The 18,366-nt window shown below is 56.0% G+C and overlaps 7 protein-coding genes across 7 annotated transcripts; 3 read left to right on the forward strand and 4 right to left on the reverse strand.

Annotated features, from left to right (window-relative positions):
- Positions 1–29: 29 nt before the first annotated feature.
- LTHEOB_1334 (50s ribosomal protein l3) lies at positions 30–1,151 on the forward strand (the record flags this gene model as incomplete). Its single annotated transcript, XM_035510024.1, has 3 exons — positions 30–668; positions 762–975; positions 1,033–1,151. 3 exons carry the CDS (start codon positions 30–32, stop codon positions 1,149–1,151), a joined length of 972 nt encoding a protein of 323 aa, XP_035367681.1.
- Positions 1,152–2,880: 1,729 nt separating this feature from the next.
- Positions 2,881–4,083, reverse strand: LTHEOB_1335 (Ring finger domain protein; the record flags this gene model as incomplete). Its single annotated transcript, XM_035510025.1, has 5 exons — positions 2,881–2,966; positions 3,019–3,427; positions 3,481–3,646; positions 3,697–3,814; positions 3,879–4,083. The coding sequence occupies 5 exons, from the start codon at positions 4,081–4,083 to the stop codon at positions 2,881–2,883; spliced, it is 984 nt and encodes a 327-aa protein (XP_035367682.1).
- An 869-nt stretch (positions 4,084–4,952) lies between these two features.
- LTHEOB_1336 (Actin cortical patch SUR7) lies at positions 4,953–6,051 on the reverse strand (the record flags this gene model as incomplete). Its single annotated transcript, XM_035510026.1, has 2 exons — positions 4,953–5,446; positions 5,502–6,051. 2 exons carry the CDS (start codon positions 6,049–6,051, stop codon positions 4,953–4,955), a joined length of 1,044 nt encoding a protein of 347 aa, XP_035367683.1.
- A 694-nt stretch (positions 6,052–6,745) lies between these two features.
- LTHEOB_1337 (Tat pathway signal sequence) lies at positions 6,746–8,282 on the forward strand (the record flags this gene model as incomplete). Its single annotated transcript, XM_035510027.1, has 3 exons — positions 6,746–7,319; positions 7,371–7,976; positions 8,065–8,282. The coding sequence occupies 3 exons, from the start codon at positions 6,746–6,748 to the stop codon at positions 8,280–8,282; spliced, it is 1,398 nt and encodes a 465-aa protein (XP_035367684.1).
- A 485-nt stretch (positions 8,283–8,767) lies between these two features.
- On the reverse strand, positions 8,768–10,078 carry LTHEOB_1338 (DNA-binding SAP; the record flags this gene model as incomplete). Its single annotated transcript, XM_035510028.1, has 1 exon — positions 8,768–10,078. The coding sequence occupies one exon, from the start codon at positions 10,076–10,078 to the stop codon at positions 8,768–8,770; it is 1,311 nt and encodes a 436-aa protein (XP_035367685.1).
- Positions 10,079–12,525: 2,447 nt separating this feature from the next.
- Positions 12,526–13,356, forward strand: LTHEOB_1339 (Preprotein translocase Sec Sec61-beta subunit; the record flags this gene model as incomplete). The annotated part of the gene is made up of 4 exons (XM_035510029.1): positions 12,526–12,528; positions 12,798–13,002; positions 13,169–13,264; positions 13,322–13,356. 4 exons carry the CDS (start codon positions 12,526–12,528, stop codon positions 13,354–13,356), a joined length of 339 nt encoding a protein of 112 aa, XP_035367686.1.
- Positions 13,357–15,028: 1,672 nt separating this feature from the next.
- Positions 15,029–16,888, reverse strand: LTHEOB_1340 (uncharacterized protein; the record flags this gene model as incomplete). The annotated part of the gene is made up of 1 exon (XM_035510031.1): positions 15,029–16,888. One exon carries the CDS (start codon positions 16,886–16,888, stop codon positions 15,029–15,031), a length of 1,860 nt encoding a protein of 619 aa, XP_035367687.1.
- Positions 16,889–18,366: the final 1,478 nt, after the last annotated feature.

Consider the following 18,366-nt stretch of genomic DNA (forward strand, 5'->3'; position numbering starts at 1 on the left):
GTTCCCGCACCTCCACACAACCGCCAGTCATGCCAGCAAGACCGCAAGTCAGGCTAGGGCAATTAGCCCTGCCTTTGCGGCCCCGGCCAACCGCCTCGCCGCTCAATGCCTCGTCCTCGCCTCGCCATGCGGTCCTCGCCGCAGCACGACAACCACAGCAGCTCCAGCAGCAGACCCGAGGCATCAGGTCCATCGTCGCGCACCCGTCGCCCACCGACCGCTTCAACCGCGGGCCCAACATGCGCGTGCTGGGCGCCTCGTCGACGGCGGCGCTGGCGCGCAAGGAATACACGACGCCGCTGCGGACGGGGGCGCTGGCGGTCAAGAAGGGCATGACGGCGCTGTACGACCCGGAGACGGGCGTGCGCACGCCGTGCACGGTGCTGCAGCTCGACCGCTGCCAGGTCGTCGCGCACAAGACGCGCGACCGCCACGGCTACTGGGCCGTCGCCATCGGCGCCGGCTGGAAGCACCCCAGCAACGTCACGCGCCCGCTGCTGGGCCACTTCGCGGCGCAGGGCGTCAGCCCCAAGCGGTGGGTCCGCGAGTTCCGCGTCCGCGACGAGAAGGGCCTCCTGGCCGTCGGCGAGGTCGTCGGCGCCGAGTGGTTCAAGGAGGGCCAGTTTATAGATGCTAGGGCGGATAGCAGGGGTATGGGTTTCGCGGGTGTAAGTGACGGCCCTTTTTGTTTTCTCTGAGACTACCGGGAAATGGTGAGCAAGGGCATATGATGAGGTGCTAATGCTTTGTCCGTTAAACAGGGTATGAAGCGTTGGGGCTTCAGTGGTCAGCCCGCCTCCCATGGTCAGTCGCTCACTCACCGTGTGATGGGTTCGTCCGGTGGTTCGCAGGGCTCTGGTTCGAGAGTGTTGCCTGGCAAGCGCATGCCTGGTCGTATGGGAGGCGAGCGTGTTACCGTGCAGAACCTCAAGGTCCTGAAGGTTGATCCCGAGAATGGAATCGTCGTTGTCAACGGTATAGTTTCATCTCCTTCAACGTGAAAGATTTGCCTTTTGCTGACTGAGTACGCAGGTGCCGTTTCTGGCCCGAAGGGATGCATTGTCCAGATCCAGGATGCCATCAAGAAGCCGTGGCCCGATGTTCCTCTTATCACTTCGACAAAGCCAACGGAGCAATCTGCTACCGCCTAAACGGCATAGAGCAAAAGGCTCCTTGGCAGGAACGGACAGGTTTCCCTGTACAAATCAGACTCTGTACGATTTTAAGCAGTTCAAGAGGCAAGCATGCAACTGTGGGGGGAAGGGATATAACTGGGTTGGACTCGACCCAGAGGGCGCATCTGTGGGATAACAAAATTAACATACAGTCATATTTGTCAAAGCTTAACAATGAGTTGCTTGCCTACCTGTCTGCATTTGTTGACCGGACATCTGCTCGTAGAGGGACCTCCACAGTCAGTTGCGAATGACCGCTCCCCTATACGCCAGACTATCGGTCCTTTCTTACAGCCCCGTGATGCTCTTCATCCAGACTAAAGAATTATCCAGCTTACCTTCCGCCTAACTTCGAGACGTCACATCTCTCCAGCTCTGGCTTGAGTTCCATGCAGCAGCAGTAGACTTCCATATCAAGCTTTTAGATAGCGATATCCATACGGCATGCAGTCTTTTGCAGTCAACTAATGGCAGCCATAGTTATTTATGGTCATTGTTTTGCCCTTTGCTTATCCCCCAGAGCGAGTGTGCATGTGTGCGTCAAATCCAGATGGCGGCAGTTCCCCGCTATCATCATTCCTGCGACTGGTATCAGTGCATAGGGGGGCGTTGCAACAAAAGGCTAGCGTACATTTACTTCTCTGTATATCAGGCACTCATTATCTCGCTATCGGTTGCTGCGTTCAGTATTCAGGTGTAGATAGGCTATAGGTCTCTATCAATGATTACAGATGATGCCGAGGATTAGTAGCTAGCAGCAGTGGAAGAGTTTAATTCTGAGTCTTTCGAGATGCAAATCAGAATGACCACACATTTCCAGCGGTGACTTTGGTAGGTGGAGGGTTTCGTCAGACTCAAGCGGTAGACCACCATCGTAAGGAACCAATAATTTGTTTTTGCAAAAGACTGATTCAAAAGGAATGTTGAAGCTGTGACATGGAAACCTACCAGTTTCACGCAGTCTATGAACCGTCGCGTGCGCAGCACTTGTCGTGGGTTCCACAAATGGTGCCTTCACGCCATGAAGGGTGCAGCGATAAAATCACGCTTGCTCGAGTACATATGTCGAGTGCTTTGATGCATTCAACCTTAGGCGAATAGCTTGCTCATGTTGTGTGTGCAGCACTGGCCCAAGTCGCATTGATGAGTAAGCTACCTTGTCCGTCATGCACACAAGACAACATAGTAGTGGAGTCATTATCATTTGTTTTTCTATTATTCTCCGATAGATACACATCTTCTTTTCTGCTGTATTCCATGTCAAATATTCATCCTCTCGTAACCGCAACCGTCATAGCAACCAAGCCATCAACTCTTTTGTGCAACCCACTTTCCGGAGTTGAGCTTTGACCTTCCTTCGTATCACTACTATGAAAATTCGAGCTGGCTACCTAGCTCGTGAAGACTCGCAATTCCAGCTCGAGCCAGGATGTGGGCCATACGCTGAGAAGCTCAATGATGGTTTTTTTAGACCATGCCCTAAAGGTCAAGGCGCCGATGATCAGCAATTCCCAAAATTTTCGATGTCATGTTCTCAGTGTATCTCAACTGGAGGCCTGATGTTGGATATGTCGATCTCTCTGTTAGCCCTAAAAACATGTCGCATTCTTACTGGATTCGGCGATCGATGGCGTCGGCGAACGAGGATCCTGTCAAGATAATCAAGATAATGCACTCGGGCCCGCTCAGGCAGCCATCAAGCGTCTCAGAGCCCGAATCGCCTCCAGGACGAGTCAATGGCACCATTACAAGCTTGCCTGCGGACCCAGAAGGGATGGTAGGTGGAATAGTCTGTACAGGCGTGTCAGCAAACAAACAGGATCAGCGGCACGGCGCCTTTTACCTCGCTCGCCATCCAGTCCCAGCTGAGAAGCAACATTGACATAGCCTTCGGCATTCTTCTCGCCCGCCTTGACAACCTTCTTCAGCATGTCCTCATCCCCAGTCCAAGGCGTGCGGCAGTATGGGCAAGTCACATTGTGACCTCCCTTGGTAGCAGCCCACTGCTCGAAGCATGACTTGTGCACATTGTTGCCGCAGGCAGCTTTACACCACACAATCTCTTCGCTATCGTCGAATTCCTCACAGCAGATAGGGCAGTCGCCTTCTACAGCTTTCCGTCCGCTATCCTTGTCGCCGGTATCGCCCGAGGGGATCGGCGGTGCTGCAGAGAAGATATCTCTGAGCTCGGATGAGACGAAAGCAAGCTGGTACTGAAGTTGCGGGGGGGCCTTGAGCACGCGGATAAGCACCTATAGTGCATTAGTAGGCATCCCAGCACCTACGTAACTTACCAAAAACACACATAGATGATGTGCTTGCACTGATGGCCTTTGGCTGCGTGCGGGCACGTGCAGCTAGGGAGGAGCGAGATGTTGACGTTGTAAACGTTGCCAGTTGTCCCCGCGATTTCGACGTTCTCTTCCGGGCAATCGTCTGTTCCGCCACGAGAGCGTTCGATGACGAACATGCTATTGTTGATCAGTATTATTACACGTGAGGGCTTGCGAGCCGGGCTCACCGCTGTGTCAGTGCTCGCTCTTTTACAGCATTGAACGACTGAGGCGCCTTGTCGCGGAATCTGTTGATCGTCAGCTCAACTACGTCATGTGCAAAAATAGGTGCTGAGATCTTGCCGTCTGAGCCGTTTCTCAGCCACCGGAGCCGGCTTTGTCTTGGCCTGCTTTGCAGGCGCGGAAGCACCGGCATTGTCGACGGTTGCAGTGGGCAGTTTCTGCGCAGCAGCTTTGCTGCGCCGCTTCTTAACTGGAGACTCGGCACCTTCGGACGGCTGGTCTTCGGCGTACGAAACAGGCTTGCGTTTACGTCCACTCGAGCGTGGCTGTGAAAGAGGTTGGTCGTGTGCTGCCACACCGCTCATGTTCACAGTGGGGTCCGGTACGCCCATGACTGGCGTGGTTTCTCGTATGCGGCTGAGGATGACGCGGCTGAAGAGGTGACTTGGAGCGATGAAGTGGCGGGTGGATGCCGTGGAGGTGCGTGGGGACGGGCGGATTTAGGTTAGAACGGTTAGGTATCGATAACCTGGGGAGGCGCCAAAGCTTGACATGGGAACCGCGACCGGGACCCAAGCAAGCGCGCTTGCACGTGATGGGCCGAAGCTTAATGGATCTACCGTTCCTTGGGCTCGTTCCACAAAAGGATTGCGTCCTGCTTACGTGGGTAGCTGGGTCCTATGTTAGGATATTGTGAGATCTGCATTTGGTTGCGGCATTTCACTTCAACTGCCCACATAGGTATTGCAGTCCATTGTAGCAAACGGAAGGTCAAATGCTCCGCTACCTCCGGGACGGGACCGCTGCTCGCCATTGGTGCCGGCGCCTTGGGGTGATAGGGGACCCCCTTTGTGACCCGACCTCTGCTGATCCAGTGGGACGAATTTCAACCGACGATTCGCGTTGCCCCTTGGCGAATCCCGGCCCAGCGTCGTGCCATGTTTTGAGGCGCACCGCCGCTCCGTAGCGAAGCGTCCCTGATCGTCCGACATCATTTAAGTGGGCTTGGATCTGCATTGCATCTGGTAATCAACTCCGGACGGATTAATGCTGTGCGATTTGTTGCTTCTATCTAGAAATTAAGAGGATTTTTGGTGATGACCAGTGTGCATGTACTCTAGGAACGGAAAACCCAACCACCTGTAGCCCAAACGCCCGCTGCCCTACCCAACGCTTTTTTCGCAAATCCGACCGATGCCTGCCTCCGCTCTGAAGGCTCGCTAAATGTTCTGCAGACTGGGAGATTCGTTACCACATGAGATTATGCCTTGTTCCGGCCAAAGCCGAGCCGCTGCTTTAAGGTCTGCTTCTCCGGGTCGCCATCCGGCGGCATGGTGTAAGCCTTCTTGCTGCCAAGCTTCCTGCCCGTTCGGACATCCCTCCGACTGGCGCAGCAGCAGCAGAGGCCAGACTGGATGATGAAGGCAATCAGGATGCAACCAGCCGACGTCCACATGAAGCCGAACATCTGGGCACCAAGAACTGCTTTGATGTTGAGATCCTCGACTTGGGTCAGGGCGATCTTGAAAACAATGAAGATGGCCGTGGCGATGATGCAGGCCACGAAAATGCACAGCAGGGTGAACAACGACAAGATTGCAATTGGGCCAGCAGCCCATCTTGTGTAAACGGACAGAGGCGTCAGGAAAATCAGCAGGGTGGACAAGCAAGTTCCCGTCAGGAACAAGCCAAACATCCACTGCGAGGCCACCTTGAGAATGTCAAGGTAGGTCAATGCTTCCTCGGGAATAGCAACTGTGTTATAGGTTAGCATTTGACATCATCGGTGGCAATGGCTTCGGCCACTTACTGGTTGCGCCGGCGAACAACTCATTGAGCAGGATCTCCACGGGATTGAACCAGTAGAGGGTTTCGGGGTGAGAGCATTCCGTCACACCCTCGTTGATGTAACCCTCGCAGAAATTCCAGAGGCCGACCTGGTAGAAATCGTGGAGACCGAGGGTCTGGGCTATGCTGTTGAGCAGGGTGGCGTTGGGGATGGAGGTCGGCACAATATGACTGAGATCGAGCTTCATGAACCAGGTGTCGCGGAGGACGGGCTTGTTGTGCGTGTTGCCGATCTCGACAAGCAGGAGGAAAAGAGCAGACAGGAAGAAGAAAAAGGATGAGATAACGGCAAAGATTTTGCGGGTGCGGGTTGCCCGTTTCATCTGTTTCTTAGAGAGCGTGGTGTTGGAACGCTTCAGGCCGCCGCCGGGCGTTGTGTTCCATGGCGTTTCCTCGAAGTGCGGGCCGCGGGGAGCATCTTGGGCGTTAGTGGCGGTGGCCGAAGTCCTTCCAGAGGCAACGGGGCCGTTGGAGCGTGAAGAGGGCGTGCGAGACGGCGGCGAGGACGGCATTGCGATGCCTGGGGAAGGAGGATGGAAGCGGGAGAGAAAGCTCTGCTGGTGTCGAGCCAGAAGAAGACCAGGCTGTGAATGGACGGGCGGGCCGGGGTGCTGGGCAACGCCTGGAGCGCTGCGGTGGAAAGGACCGACATTATGAGACGGGCGGGCAGCTCACCGTGCTATGATCTCAGGCCGGTGTTTGCGACGCGTCAGGGCTGCTGCGGCTGGGCAGCGCCTGCAGGCTGGCGTTGATGCAAGAGGCGCAAAGCGGGTCTGGAAAGCGGCGCGGCGCCGTGATTGGCGACGATCAAGGCGCCGCCACGAAACAGCCTCCCTGCCGTGAGAGCGGCCAGGCACCCGACCGCTGCCTTCCAGGCCCTCGCGAGCCCCGTCTTCGGCGCGCCCATGCCGTGAAGATGTCAGAGAGCTGCGCTAGGCGGGAGCGCGCACTGGTTAGCAGGCTGCCGGTCCGCCAGCCTGGCGCCGGGTGCAGCGGTTATCCCTCCTGACGGCCCTGCTATTTACTGCGTCTCAGACGTCATCCTGGCCTGTCTCTCAGCTGCCATTCTTTTCTCCACCGCCCGTGGTCCCATGCGTTGCTCTTTCCCCGTAGCTCGCCTTGGCCTGTCTCTGTTTTCCTCCCCAGTCGAGCGTCGAGCTTTCTTCCTCTCCACCCTCCGCCCGCTCTGCTGCTGATCGCGCCAGCATGCGTCTCTCCACCTGCTGGCTTGCCGCTCTTTTGTCCGCCGGCGTCCTCGCCCAAGATGACAACGACAACTCCCGCTCCGCTTCTGCCAGCGCTAGCACGGTTGTGCTCACCGGCACAAACACGAGGCCCAGCGCAACGGTGCCCACCGGCACCTACATCTCCTACACGTCCACCGTTCGCGTGAGCACTGGCGACGACGACGACGGGCCAGGCACCAAGACCAGGACTCCCACCGCAGGCGCCTCGTCCGAGGCCAGCGTCAGCGAAGAGAAGACGGTCACTGTGAAGACGCAGCACACCATCACCTTGCTCACTGGCGCCGACGGCACCCGCACGTACACCGGCGGCCCTCTAACTCCGACCCCTGGAAATTCCACGGCCACCGAGACCAGCAGCTCAGCCGCTCCCACTAACACTCAGCCATGCAACGGCTACACGGAACTCTGCGCACGCAAGTATTCCAACGTCACAGAGGTCTGCGCGCATAACTCGCCCTTCACCGTCAAGAACAATGCCGCGGCCAACCAGAACTACGACGTGACCACGCAGCTGAATGATGGCATCCGCATGCGTAGGTGGCATTGAAGCCCCGAAAAATGACTTTGATACTGATTTGACGTAGTCCAAGCACAGGCCCACTACAACGGCACTGGGCAATTCAACCTGTGCCACACCTCTTGCGACATTCTTAACGCCGGCACCCTGGTCGACTATCTCAAGAAGGTAGCCAGCTGGGTGCAGCAGCATCCTTACGACATTGTTACCATCCTTATTGGAAACGCCGACTATGTCACGGCCACCAATTTCACCACTCCGATCGAGGAATCCGGCCTCAAGCCGTATGCGTACGAGCCATCGGTGATTCCCATGGCCGTCGATGATTGGCCAACCTATTCCGAGATGATCCTCACGTCGAAGCGCGTCGTTTTCTTCTTGGACTACCAGGCGAACCAAACGGCGGTCCCCTACCTCATGGACGAATTTAGCCAGCTGTGGGAGACGCCTTTTGATCCGACCGACCAGGCGTTCCCCTGCACCGTCCAGCGGCCCCCGGAGCTTCCTCAGGACCAGGCCAAAAACCGCATGTACATGATCAACCACAATCTCAACGCGGAGATCTCGATTCTCGGCAACTCAATCCTGGTACCAAACAAAGTCAATCTGACTCTAACAAACGCCAACACTACTGACTACGGCGCCCTGGGCCTTTCGGTCAATCAGTGCACGAGTAAGTCTGACCCTGCGGCTCTAACATGAAACCTCGGCGTACACCCGAGAAACCTTGAAACGCGGAAGGGGCGCTAACCTTGTCACAGACATGTGGGGCAGGCCCCCGAACCGCCTGAACGTGGATTATTACAACATTGGCAACATCAACGGAAGCGTGTTCGCTGCAGCTGCAGCCGCCAACAATGTCACGTACAACGGCAAATGCTGCGGACTTGATAGCACTTCGGACGGCGTGACGGACTCGGCGGCCCGGCCGCTGCTGGCCCTGGCCATCTCCGTCTTTGTCGGGGTCGCCCTTTTGTAAAGCTCCTTAATCATTCTGAAAAGCGCATTGGGCGGATTCTCATTCTGGAAACTTCTCGGCCGGCGGTCACGTATATTACGACACTTGGGTTCTCAGCATTGGCGACGGCGTTTTTGAGGGGTTTGAAGGCGGGATTAGCGACAGCGATCATAGACACACGGTCGGCCCTCAGAGGCATCAATGCATTGCTATAGCAGCATCCTAATCTTAAAATCATCTCGCTTTCCCTCCTCGCTCATTTTGCGGGAGAAACCTCGCATCTCCGAATTTATTGACGACTGTGCGCTTCTCCAGGCCCTCCACCATGGGAACGCCCCCAGCTGCTATTTGCGGTGACGGTTGCAGGCGGTAAAGACCGGGCTCGTATCCTCCGTATTCTTCGGCACCTGCTTCCGTGGTGCCGCAGGGTGTTCCCGCGCATCGCGTCGCCTTGCCTTCCTTGGCTGGTCGTTACTCGCCGCGTGCAGACAGAAGCTAAGCACTAGCTACAGCTCAGCCACCTCCCTCAGGGCCTGCTCTTCCAACCCGACCAACGCACGTCGATTGCCCTCCCACTGCGCCCACGCGGCCGCTTGCAAGAGGCAGTCGGCCAAGTCGTCCAGTTTCTTAGGATCGATTGGCGGTGGTGCGCTGGCGGCTGCGGCTGCGGCCGGCACTTCTGACGCGTCGTCGTCCTTAGCACGCTTTTTCCTGCTGCTGCTGCTGCCTCCTCCACCAGTCCTTTTCGCGGCTCTCGCCAACTTGGATAAGAAGACATCACGCATACCGCGGGCCCCGGCCGTGCCGAAGTGGAGCTGCACGTCGCAGTCCGGGCGGGCAGATGCGGATCCACTGGCGTTCGTCAGCAGCCATTGCTCGACCAGCTTGATTTTGACCTTCTTCTCGATCTTCGTCTTGCTCAGCCTCTTCTTCTTCTCCCCCTTACTCGCTCGTGCCACGTCTTCCGCCGTGCCTTCCTCCTCCTCCGCAACAGCCTCGGCCCCGACGTCCTCCTCTTCGGCCTTGGAAGCCCTCGCGCGCGAGCGGGGAGAGGATCGTTTGACGGAAGCGCCATTAGCTGACGCTTCGGCCAGAATCGCCCGGCCAGTTTCCGAGTTATCCATCCAGAAGGAGGCAACGCGCGCCGGGCTGACGGGGAAGACGCTGGGAAACGAGGGCGCTTCTGCTGGGGCAGCGGTTGGCAGGCGCCCGGAAGCCGCGGCCCCCTCCTGCCTGAGGGTCTCGAGGATGGCCCAGATCATGCCCTCGAGCATGTTGACGTGGTAGGTCCACTCTTGGATGGCGGACGAGGCGTTGGTGCGGTAGCGCTGCTGCTCGATCAGGATCGTCTGCGGCGCGTAGGGGAGCAGCTTCCGCTTGAGCAGCGCGTAGGCGGCGCGCGAGAGGATGGACGGCCGGAACGACTCTTTGGCCGCTTGCGTGAGCTGGCTGCTCAGCTGGACCGCAGGGTCTGTGGAGGACGCCTGCTCTTCCTCCTGCCGGGCCAGGTCGCTGACGGAGATGGGCTCCCACGCCACCACCTCGAGCTTCACGCGGGGGCTGGCCGACGAGAGGGCTTTGCTGCTGGGCGGTTGGACAGATACATCGCACACGCAGAAAGCCATGTTGCGGATGCCCATGTCCACGCTGAGGATGCGGCTCGTGCTGCTGCTGCCATTTTGGAGTTTGGGGACGTTGAGGTCCGAGTGGAAACGTCCTGTAAGTTCTGGTTTCGTGCCGCTAACGCCGCTGCCGATGCGTGAGAGAAGCGTTTTGAGGTGGGCCGTTGTGATGGCGCCTCTACCGCGCTTCGACATGAGAAGAGCGTCTCAACTATTGCACCGGACCAATCCGTCCACAGTGAAAGAAAAGCAATAATCCGTGTTGCGTAGAAGCATTGATGACGCGTGCTGTCTTTCTGCTTTCGGCTGTGTTCTTCACAGTCTCATGGTTAAGTGTGGAGAGTGCATACCTTTGGGGTGCTCACGCAGTGGAAGACGCGACAGAAAATCGAGACGCGCAAGGGTTCGCCGGGTAAATCACGGGGGCCGGATGATGAACCGGAGGATACCCAGGCACGTGATGACTTCCTTCATTGGACTGGGGAACAGCTCGAACGTATAAATGGCCTTTAATCGAAGACTGGGGTCCGTAGAATGATACTATTACCGCTGATTGAATGCTGCTTGAACATACAAATATTAATATATAAACGCCAGGATTGGTGCAGAAATATCGAGCATTTGTTACTTGAATCAGTGAACAACTCTTGTCAAAAAAGTAGCGGACCAAGTAAAGCCAATATTAGTTGACAGCGAAAAGGCCGCCGATGGTACACCCTAAATATATTGGCGGAGAGTGCTACGTTCATAAGTAGTAAGACAGGCTCCCACCTCATGACAGGTTCACTTTCCCTACGTCGGTGCTAATCCGCATTACTGAAGCATTGGTGCCCAGAGGTCCTCCAAGGTGACAGGACCAGTTTTATTACGGCTCCGGTGAGCGTCAGACATTGTTTATGTTAATCTTGCATGTGGACGCGCTGCATATCTAGGTGGCATAGTAAGCGCAGCCACCTTGGCTGGATGGTTCTAGAGGCTGCTTATAGGCGACAGAATAAGACTTCGGAGATGATGTAGATAACTTACTAGCTAGCTCTAGTACGGCTATGTTTCCTCGAACATCGAAGTTTGCTGGAATGTAGCAACGCTTAGTAGCATATGATTGCATTGCCTATGCTATCACTTTATCAACAACAATGCTCCATAGCCATTGCCTCGCACCAAATGTTTGCGCCGCATACTAGACACTGTCACCTGTGGTCTCGAAAATTAGCAAGGCTGGCCACTAAAACTCTGTTTATATATTCAGCAAGTCCGCCTTCACTTCATAGACCCGGCCAAGAATACCAGTAACGAGTGTGGAGTTGACGCAGACGCCCTCCCTGCTTAAGCTGTGACTTGGTCGCCGCACGCGAGGGTGGGGTACGGTCGGTTGGGTGTAACGGGAAAAAACAGGCGGTCCTCGAAGAGCCTGTTTCTGTGCCGACAGGCATAGTTTTTTGCCTCCCCACAATGTGAACCAGTGTAGATATTTGTCTCTCCAAGGCGGGCGGTGGTGGTGCTTCTTCCTCGACAGATGGTAATCAGAATGCTTTTTTTGGTGGTGAAGAATAAGTGGCGTCGAGGCGAGTTTTAAATTGTAGTCGCGACGCGCCTGACTGCCTAATGCGGTGATCATAATAAATGCTGCGCTTTCAACCTCTCTAAGCCTGGGCGAAGGAAGCCAACTCGCCGATGCATTATGGTAGATAAATAAAGAAGAAGCTGAGCATAGATAGAAAGAAATGCTCATCAATACCTTCTCCGGAGTTTGGAAGATGGTGCCTACGGGAGCTCTTTCTTACTTTACAACACATAAAATGATTGGACCGCTTTAGCTACGCGAAATTTAAACTGCATGTCGGGACTTGTTTTTAGCAGCTCAAAAAATTGGCTAGACAGAGGTGAGTAAGAGTCCGGTAGATACTTCAAATCAGCGATGGATAGCGTTTGAGTGATTCTAATTGGTTCATGTAGACCAATCGCTTTGGTTTGATCACCCGTTTCGAAAGGACACCTAGGCAGGATCTCTGGATCCCACGTAGGGGCCATACTTCGATTGGCTATATGTCCAGGATCCCGTATCTTTCGTGTAGGAAAGTGATCGAACGCAAAAGTTGAGAATGAGTCAACAGGTGAAGGAACAGGTGGCCGAATAGAAATACCAGGCAGCAAAGCGGAATAAATTGGACGCGCAGCTTGGCCGGCCTTTTCTACCTCTACGCATTCTCTTACACACACACAATTAATTCCTTTGGCCTTTTATCCGATGGTGAGGTCGCTGGCCCGAGGAGCTGATGGTCCGGCGGTGAAGATGTCACTCCAGGAAGGGACCAGACATGGAGGCCCCAAGTAGCCGAGAGCCTTGGAGGAGGGTTGCACATGAACAGCGGAGCAACCATCTTTGAGGAATTGTTTGACGTTGGAGAGAAGGTGGACGATCCCCACTCTCCAGACTGGAGCTTGGGCGCGGACGGCGGTCGGTGGTGTGGCTCGTGCAAGGGAGGCTCGGCTGCGCTAGCGATTCCAGAAGCGTGGCCTTAATCGGAGCGCGACTCTAGACACGCAGCGCTTCAACTCACCACCACCACTCCCTACCCACCCTCTTCCAGCTTTCGAGATACCCCGGTCTTTCCCGCCTAATACGCCTCACGACTAGCACTATGGTACGTCCGCCCCGCCGTGTTTCTCCGTCTGCGGCTTCAATGGTTGCACCAGCATCTTGCGCTCGAGGCGACGGGGGAAGATCAGCTCCGCGCGAGCCTTAGACTTCATTGAATTTGCGCGCGGACTTTCCGCCGTGTCTACTCCCACGGCTTTCTCGAGAGCGCACTGTCACTCTTCTAAGCGCCGACGGCATCATTCGCTCGCCTTTGCCTGCCTGCCACGGATCACCTTTTGCTTGCGCATCAAGCTGACTCTCGACCTCCCGCAGTCTTCCCCTCGCTCCAGCTCCCCCGTCAACTCGCCGCCGGCGACCGGCTCCACCACTGCCCGCCCCTCGTCTCCCAAGCCCCCGGGTGGCCCTGCCGTGGCCATCAGGAGGAAGGCTGCCGCCGACCGCGCCGACAAGGCCGCCAATGCTCGCCCCAGCAGCACCCGCGCCGCCGGCGCTGGCGGTAGCAGCAGCACCATGCTGAGTACGTACTCCCTTGTATATCTCCAGCCGCTTGAGATTTTGGCGATGGGCCTTTTTGGGCGCATCGATGAGGAGGATTCCGGAATGGCATGCTACAAGCGCGCTCTGCTGCCTCAATGGTCTCACAAAAGGAAAAAGGGATTATGGACAAGCTAACAACCTCAAAGGGCTTTACACCGACGAGTCTCCCGGCCTCAAGGTCGACCCCGTCGTCGTTCTCGTCCTGTCCGTTGGCTTCATCATCAGCGTTGTCGCTCTGCACGGTAAGCTCGACATTCGATAAAAACGCCATGCAGCGTAAGCTGACAAGTCCCCCACAGTCATCGCCAAGATCACCAAGAAGTTCTCCGCATAAAGGGCCGCATGCTACTACAATTCGGTTCTGATGAACCAGAGTTCTCTTCAAGACCGGGCTAGCTCGAGAATGGGCAAGAACGATATTGCGGCAAGGCAATGTGACTGGACGTCGAGAGGAGGAGCTTTCCTCGCATTCTAAAAAAAAGCTGGCTACGGCTGTAGATACAGCCGCTTTAAACTCGTTCTCGAAAGCAAAGGCTGCAACTGTGATGTATCATACCACATGGGTTTGGGGGAATTGGGAATATTAAAGTTCTTTTTATGGCGCATCAACATGGTCGATGATTACTTTTGTAACAGTGGCATACATAGCTATTCCACAATCTGCATCGTGGAACCCTTTCAAGGTACGTTGTTATTGGCTGACAGTTTACCCATACATCCATGTCCCAACAGTGCACTAGTACAAGCTGCATTGCCGGGGTATTCGCCTTGACGCTAAGACCGCTCGAAAAGTCCGACTTTGAGCCTTATAGTAACCCTTGAAGCCTACCAAGGCCTAGAACCAGGAGTAACCGAGAGAAAACACAGAAAAGAAAGTCGGCCGTATGTCGTGTCTTAACACTAACTTTTGTTTGCGTGATTCATGGACCAGACTCGTAACAACATCTCAAAGACGTACAATCATGCACGACATAAGCCTCCGGGGTTATGCGTGAGTGAAGCGGATGGAGAACCTCCGAAATAGGCTGGACGTAAAGGAAAAGGAATCACGAGAGAAAAGAAAAAAGGAGCCTCCATCCGCTGCTGTGGGAAAGTTCAGTTTCATCGTGAGGCGGGATGGTACCAGATTTACACCACCTCACGCATTATCCGTTCGTTTTTTTCTTGCATCCCGATCGTGCTCTTTTAACTTTTTACGAGGGGAGACCACGCCGAGCGTTGTCTCACCCCAGGTATCACCCCAAAAGATTGCCACCCCACCATCACTTCAAAGCCTCAGCCTTCATCATTACTTCATTTTTTTCGCCAGTCCTACCACACCGCCGCCACGCGAGAATTTGAGGACCGAATGAGCTGGTTCATAATGGCCCATCGGGTAGGAATGAAAAGCAAGCAGGCTGCGCGTGTATCAAACACCTTTTCTTTGGAAGGAAGGGGGAGGGTAGGTAGACCCGGCATGGTGGCAAACAAACATTACTCTGCATCAAGACGGAAAGCCGCGACGCCGTCCTAAAAACCCCTCACCTCGGACATGCGCTGCGCCTTCCGCCATCAGGCGTCCGAAACAAGGCCAATGGAAGACGGACTTCACACCCACACATATTATTGCTTTTCTTTCCCTTTTGCCCCTCCTCTTTCTTACCTCATCTCATCGTGCTATTTCCTTCTTTTGGATTTTGTCCGTCTGCTGCCTTAACTCCCCTCTTTTTTTTTTTTTTTTTTGCTGTTGCCTATCCTCCTCGTCTGGTACAAGAGAAACATGTGGAACTTCAAAGAGAATTATACAACTGTCCCGACCAACCGGTGTGAACTCTGTCGGACACCTGCATGATATGTTATGCAGCCTGCCTTGGTAATCATCGCTTCTTCCTTCCTAGGCTCACATTAAGTCTCCGATATATGGCATATGTTTTTCCCTCGAAAGATCCCCCAAAGAAATTCCCAACCCCAAGCCTTTCCCCTTCGACTTCCGACATGCTACATCAAAGAAAATTTTCCAAAATAGTTCAAAGATCCAACTCTCCGGCAAACTCATCGTCATCCAGTTCCCTGTCTCTCCTATATTTCTCTTCTCGTTGCCTGACCAGCCTTTCCGTCTCCGAGTCGGCATCCTCTTCGTCCTCTTCTCTGAGCGGCTGCTCTGGAGGTACTGAGCTGGACTTGCTTTTCTTCTTTTTGCCCCCCTTCTCACTCTGTGCTTTTTCCCTCTCCGCCATCCGTCTCGCGAAGTTTAGCGCCATATACGATTCGCCCAGACTGGTACCTCGAAGCACGCTTCCATAGCTGTTGGATGCGCTGTCGCTGCTGAATCCTCCAACCGGAAGCGGTACATCAACAGCGCTAAGGGACGCTTCGTTGGGCCTCAAAGAACTCGGAGGTGGCCTTTCGCGGGTCGGATAGAAGATACCGGTGTTGTTGGCGTCGACAAAACTACTTGACAAAAGAGAGGTAGACGTATTTGGGGGAGAGGACTGATATGCGGGCGCAATGCTACGGGCGGAGGAAGCGCTGATCTCAGGTGCGGTCGAGGAAAGGGCTGTCGTCGTGGTTGCTCGCACAGGCGTGTATGTCGGCAAGCCAGTGGCCGGTTGTGTCTTGACCTTCTTCTTCTTTTTCTTCTTCGGCTCCTTTGGCGCTGACTTGGCTTCTTCGGTGAGTGACGATCTCCTTCCCAGGCTGGCAGTTGGACGTTGAGGAATTTCTTCCTTGTTGAAATTGATCGGACTTTCCGCGTAGTTTGGCTTACTCTGGGGAGGAGACTGCTGCTTCTCCAGGCCCGCACTCTCATTGACACCGTCACTGATGGCGGCTTGAGCTTTTGCTTTCCCTTTGTCGGGGGACACCGATGCCGGTGTATCGACCGGATTGCGGGCGGTATTTTCCACAGCATAGTTGCGGTCGTGGTCAGACGATGCTGACATCAAGTCTTCAGTAGGAATCTCTTCGGTATAGACTTTCTCCGGTTCTGACTTCCACCGCTCTGCCTCCTCAATCTCTCTTTGAATTGATCGAAGCGTCTCTTCGGAGAGCGATGATTCGGCGGAGGTCTCAATGGAGCTCAAAGGTCGATCATCCGGCGGCGATTGGGTCGGCGTTACGATTCTAGGCCCCAGGCTCAGACGGACGGCCTTACGCGCGCTTCCAGGACGATCTCCATTGGACTGCTTGAGCGAGGAACGGCGCGGAGCCGGGCTGTGCTTGAGGACGGGCGGCATGGTGGAGGAGCGCACAAGCTCAGCGCGAGGATCCCTGGAAGGCCTGCTACTTCCTCCGTTCGCAGCAGGGGCGGAGCTGCTCAGCTGCTCCTGGTCCTCGAGCAAGGGCAGAAAACCGGGTAGCAGCTGAAGGATTTCCGAATCTCTTTCACGGACGCTGCCCAAAGAATCCGGTTGAACGGCGGCGGAGTCGGAATGCCTAGCCCCGGAGGTCGCAACCTCTTCCGACACTGCCTCGGCCCTTTTGCGCGCGTCTTCCTCGCGCTGCTTTGTGAACCACTTCGCCTCATTGTCGTCGTCCATGATATGGGGCGCCGGGGCGTGGTCGTCGGCCATTGCCTGCTCGTGGTCGCGCTCCTGCTGGGCAGCGCGGCGCTTCTGGCGTTCGTCGGCGCGCAGGTCATAGCGGCGGTTCTTCTCGGCGACATAGTCGTTGAATTGCCCCTGTTTCTTCGCAATGTAGCGGGCGACCTTGGCGTCGAGCTCCTGGCGTTTCTGCTCGAGGCTCTGCAGCAATGCGTCGTCGAACTCGGGGGGGTCGCGATGGCGGATCCACGAGGTGTCGGGCATGTGAATGTAGCGGTAGTTGTTGCGGTACGGGTCGTGGATGTGCTCGGGCGGCGACGGGGCCCGCGGATGGGTGGCCGCCATTGTGCGTGGAGTGGTCGGCGGCGTGAAGCTGGATGCCGGGTGACATCAGCGGACAGCCGGGCGGTGCGATGGCGACGAGGACGGCGGGAGCGCGGGCAGCTTGGGGAGGAGGATCGGGCTGGGGCGTGGTGCGAAGATCGCGTGGAGTTTGGTGTGAAGATCTCGAGGGGCAGGCTGGGCGATGTTCCAGCCGGCGGGCGCGCGCACGAGGCGGTCAACGGCGCTGGTCTTGCGGTGGGACGGCGTCAGAAGGCGTCTCCCGGGCGCAGATAGGGTGCATCAGCAGCATGGGCGCTCTGGCATGTGCTCGACGAGGCGGCAGGCGAGGACGAAGCGAAGAAGCTGGTCTGGCCCTGGCATGGCTCCCGGAGCCCACCACGGCCGCAGCGCGGTGCGGCGCTTCTCCGTCTTCGGCGATCGCGGTAAGGCTGAGCGCTGAGGGAGTTTTCGACTGTTCCATTGTGCCGCCGTCGTTTTGATCATCCAGATCCGGCAGTCCCGGGCAGCGCCGTCTGCCCTAACAGCAGTAAGCGAGCTCCAGCTGAAGCCGCCGCCTGCCACAGCCAACGGCGCGCTCCCCCCGCCCAGGCATGTAACACCACTGCTCTCCGCCTGACCATGCCGCCCTGCGCCGAGCCTCGACGACTCGAACACCCTCTGCGGCTTGACCGTTTTGCAGATTCCGCACTCCGCAAGGACTTCCCTGTGCAGTACCCGACTGTCCGCCAATCAGCTGCCCGGGCGCCAATCCGCCATCGACATGCAGTTTCTGCCCGCACTCGTGATAGCGACAAGGCGTTTGATACGCCTGCTGACGGCGCCGTGGACGGCACGCTAGGCAACTAGAGGCTGTTCTCCGGGTCGAAGTACTGAGCCGCTGCTATCCCACTCCAGCTGATGCTCCACACGGCCATGACTAAAGCCGTGTGCGCTAGCCAGAGAGCTGCATGCATGGAAGCAAGGCATGACGCACAGCTTCCATCTGGCATCGTCCGTCTGCACGCTGACACGGCACCCGAGGGCGTGCTACCAGGACGGCTGTAGCAACAGCTTTACGCGGTTGGCCAATGACTTGTATGCGCGCTAATATCACCTTGCTTTTATTTTGACTCCACCACAAAAGCTTGGCGAGTCTTTGATAAACAAGCTTGGTGCTTGCCTTCACCAACACCAGCCCTTCTGTTGATCAGTATCTACCCTCGTATCCTATGCGGCGGCTGTGGAACTTGGCAAGGCGGATGTTCCGTGTGGCTGCAGCAAGATATCTACTGTTGCCCATTTCTGGCTCGCCTATCCACGTGTTGATCACATGGCGCATCCACGTGCATGAGTCCTCTTTGGGTCAATGGTATCCCGTCCCGTTCAGTTTTGACTCCGGAAAGAGGTAAGCGTCGATTGGCTGACTGATGTGGTGACTTCCAATTGTGAGTCAGGTGTCTGCCTAACCAAACATCACATCATTCATTCACGCCGTGGAA

The sequence above is a fragment of the Lasiodiplodia theobromae genome (assembly GCF_012971845.1).
Source record: "Lasiodiplodia theobromae strain AM2As chromosome Unknown scaffold_3, whole genome shotgun sequence".
Lineage (NCBI taxonomy): Eukaryota > Fungi > Ascomycota > Dothideomycetes > Botryosphaeriales > Botryosphaeriaceae > Lasiodiplodia > Lasiodiplodia theobromae.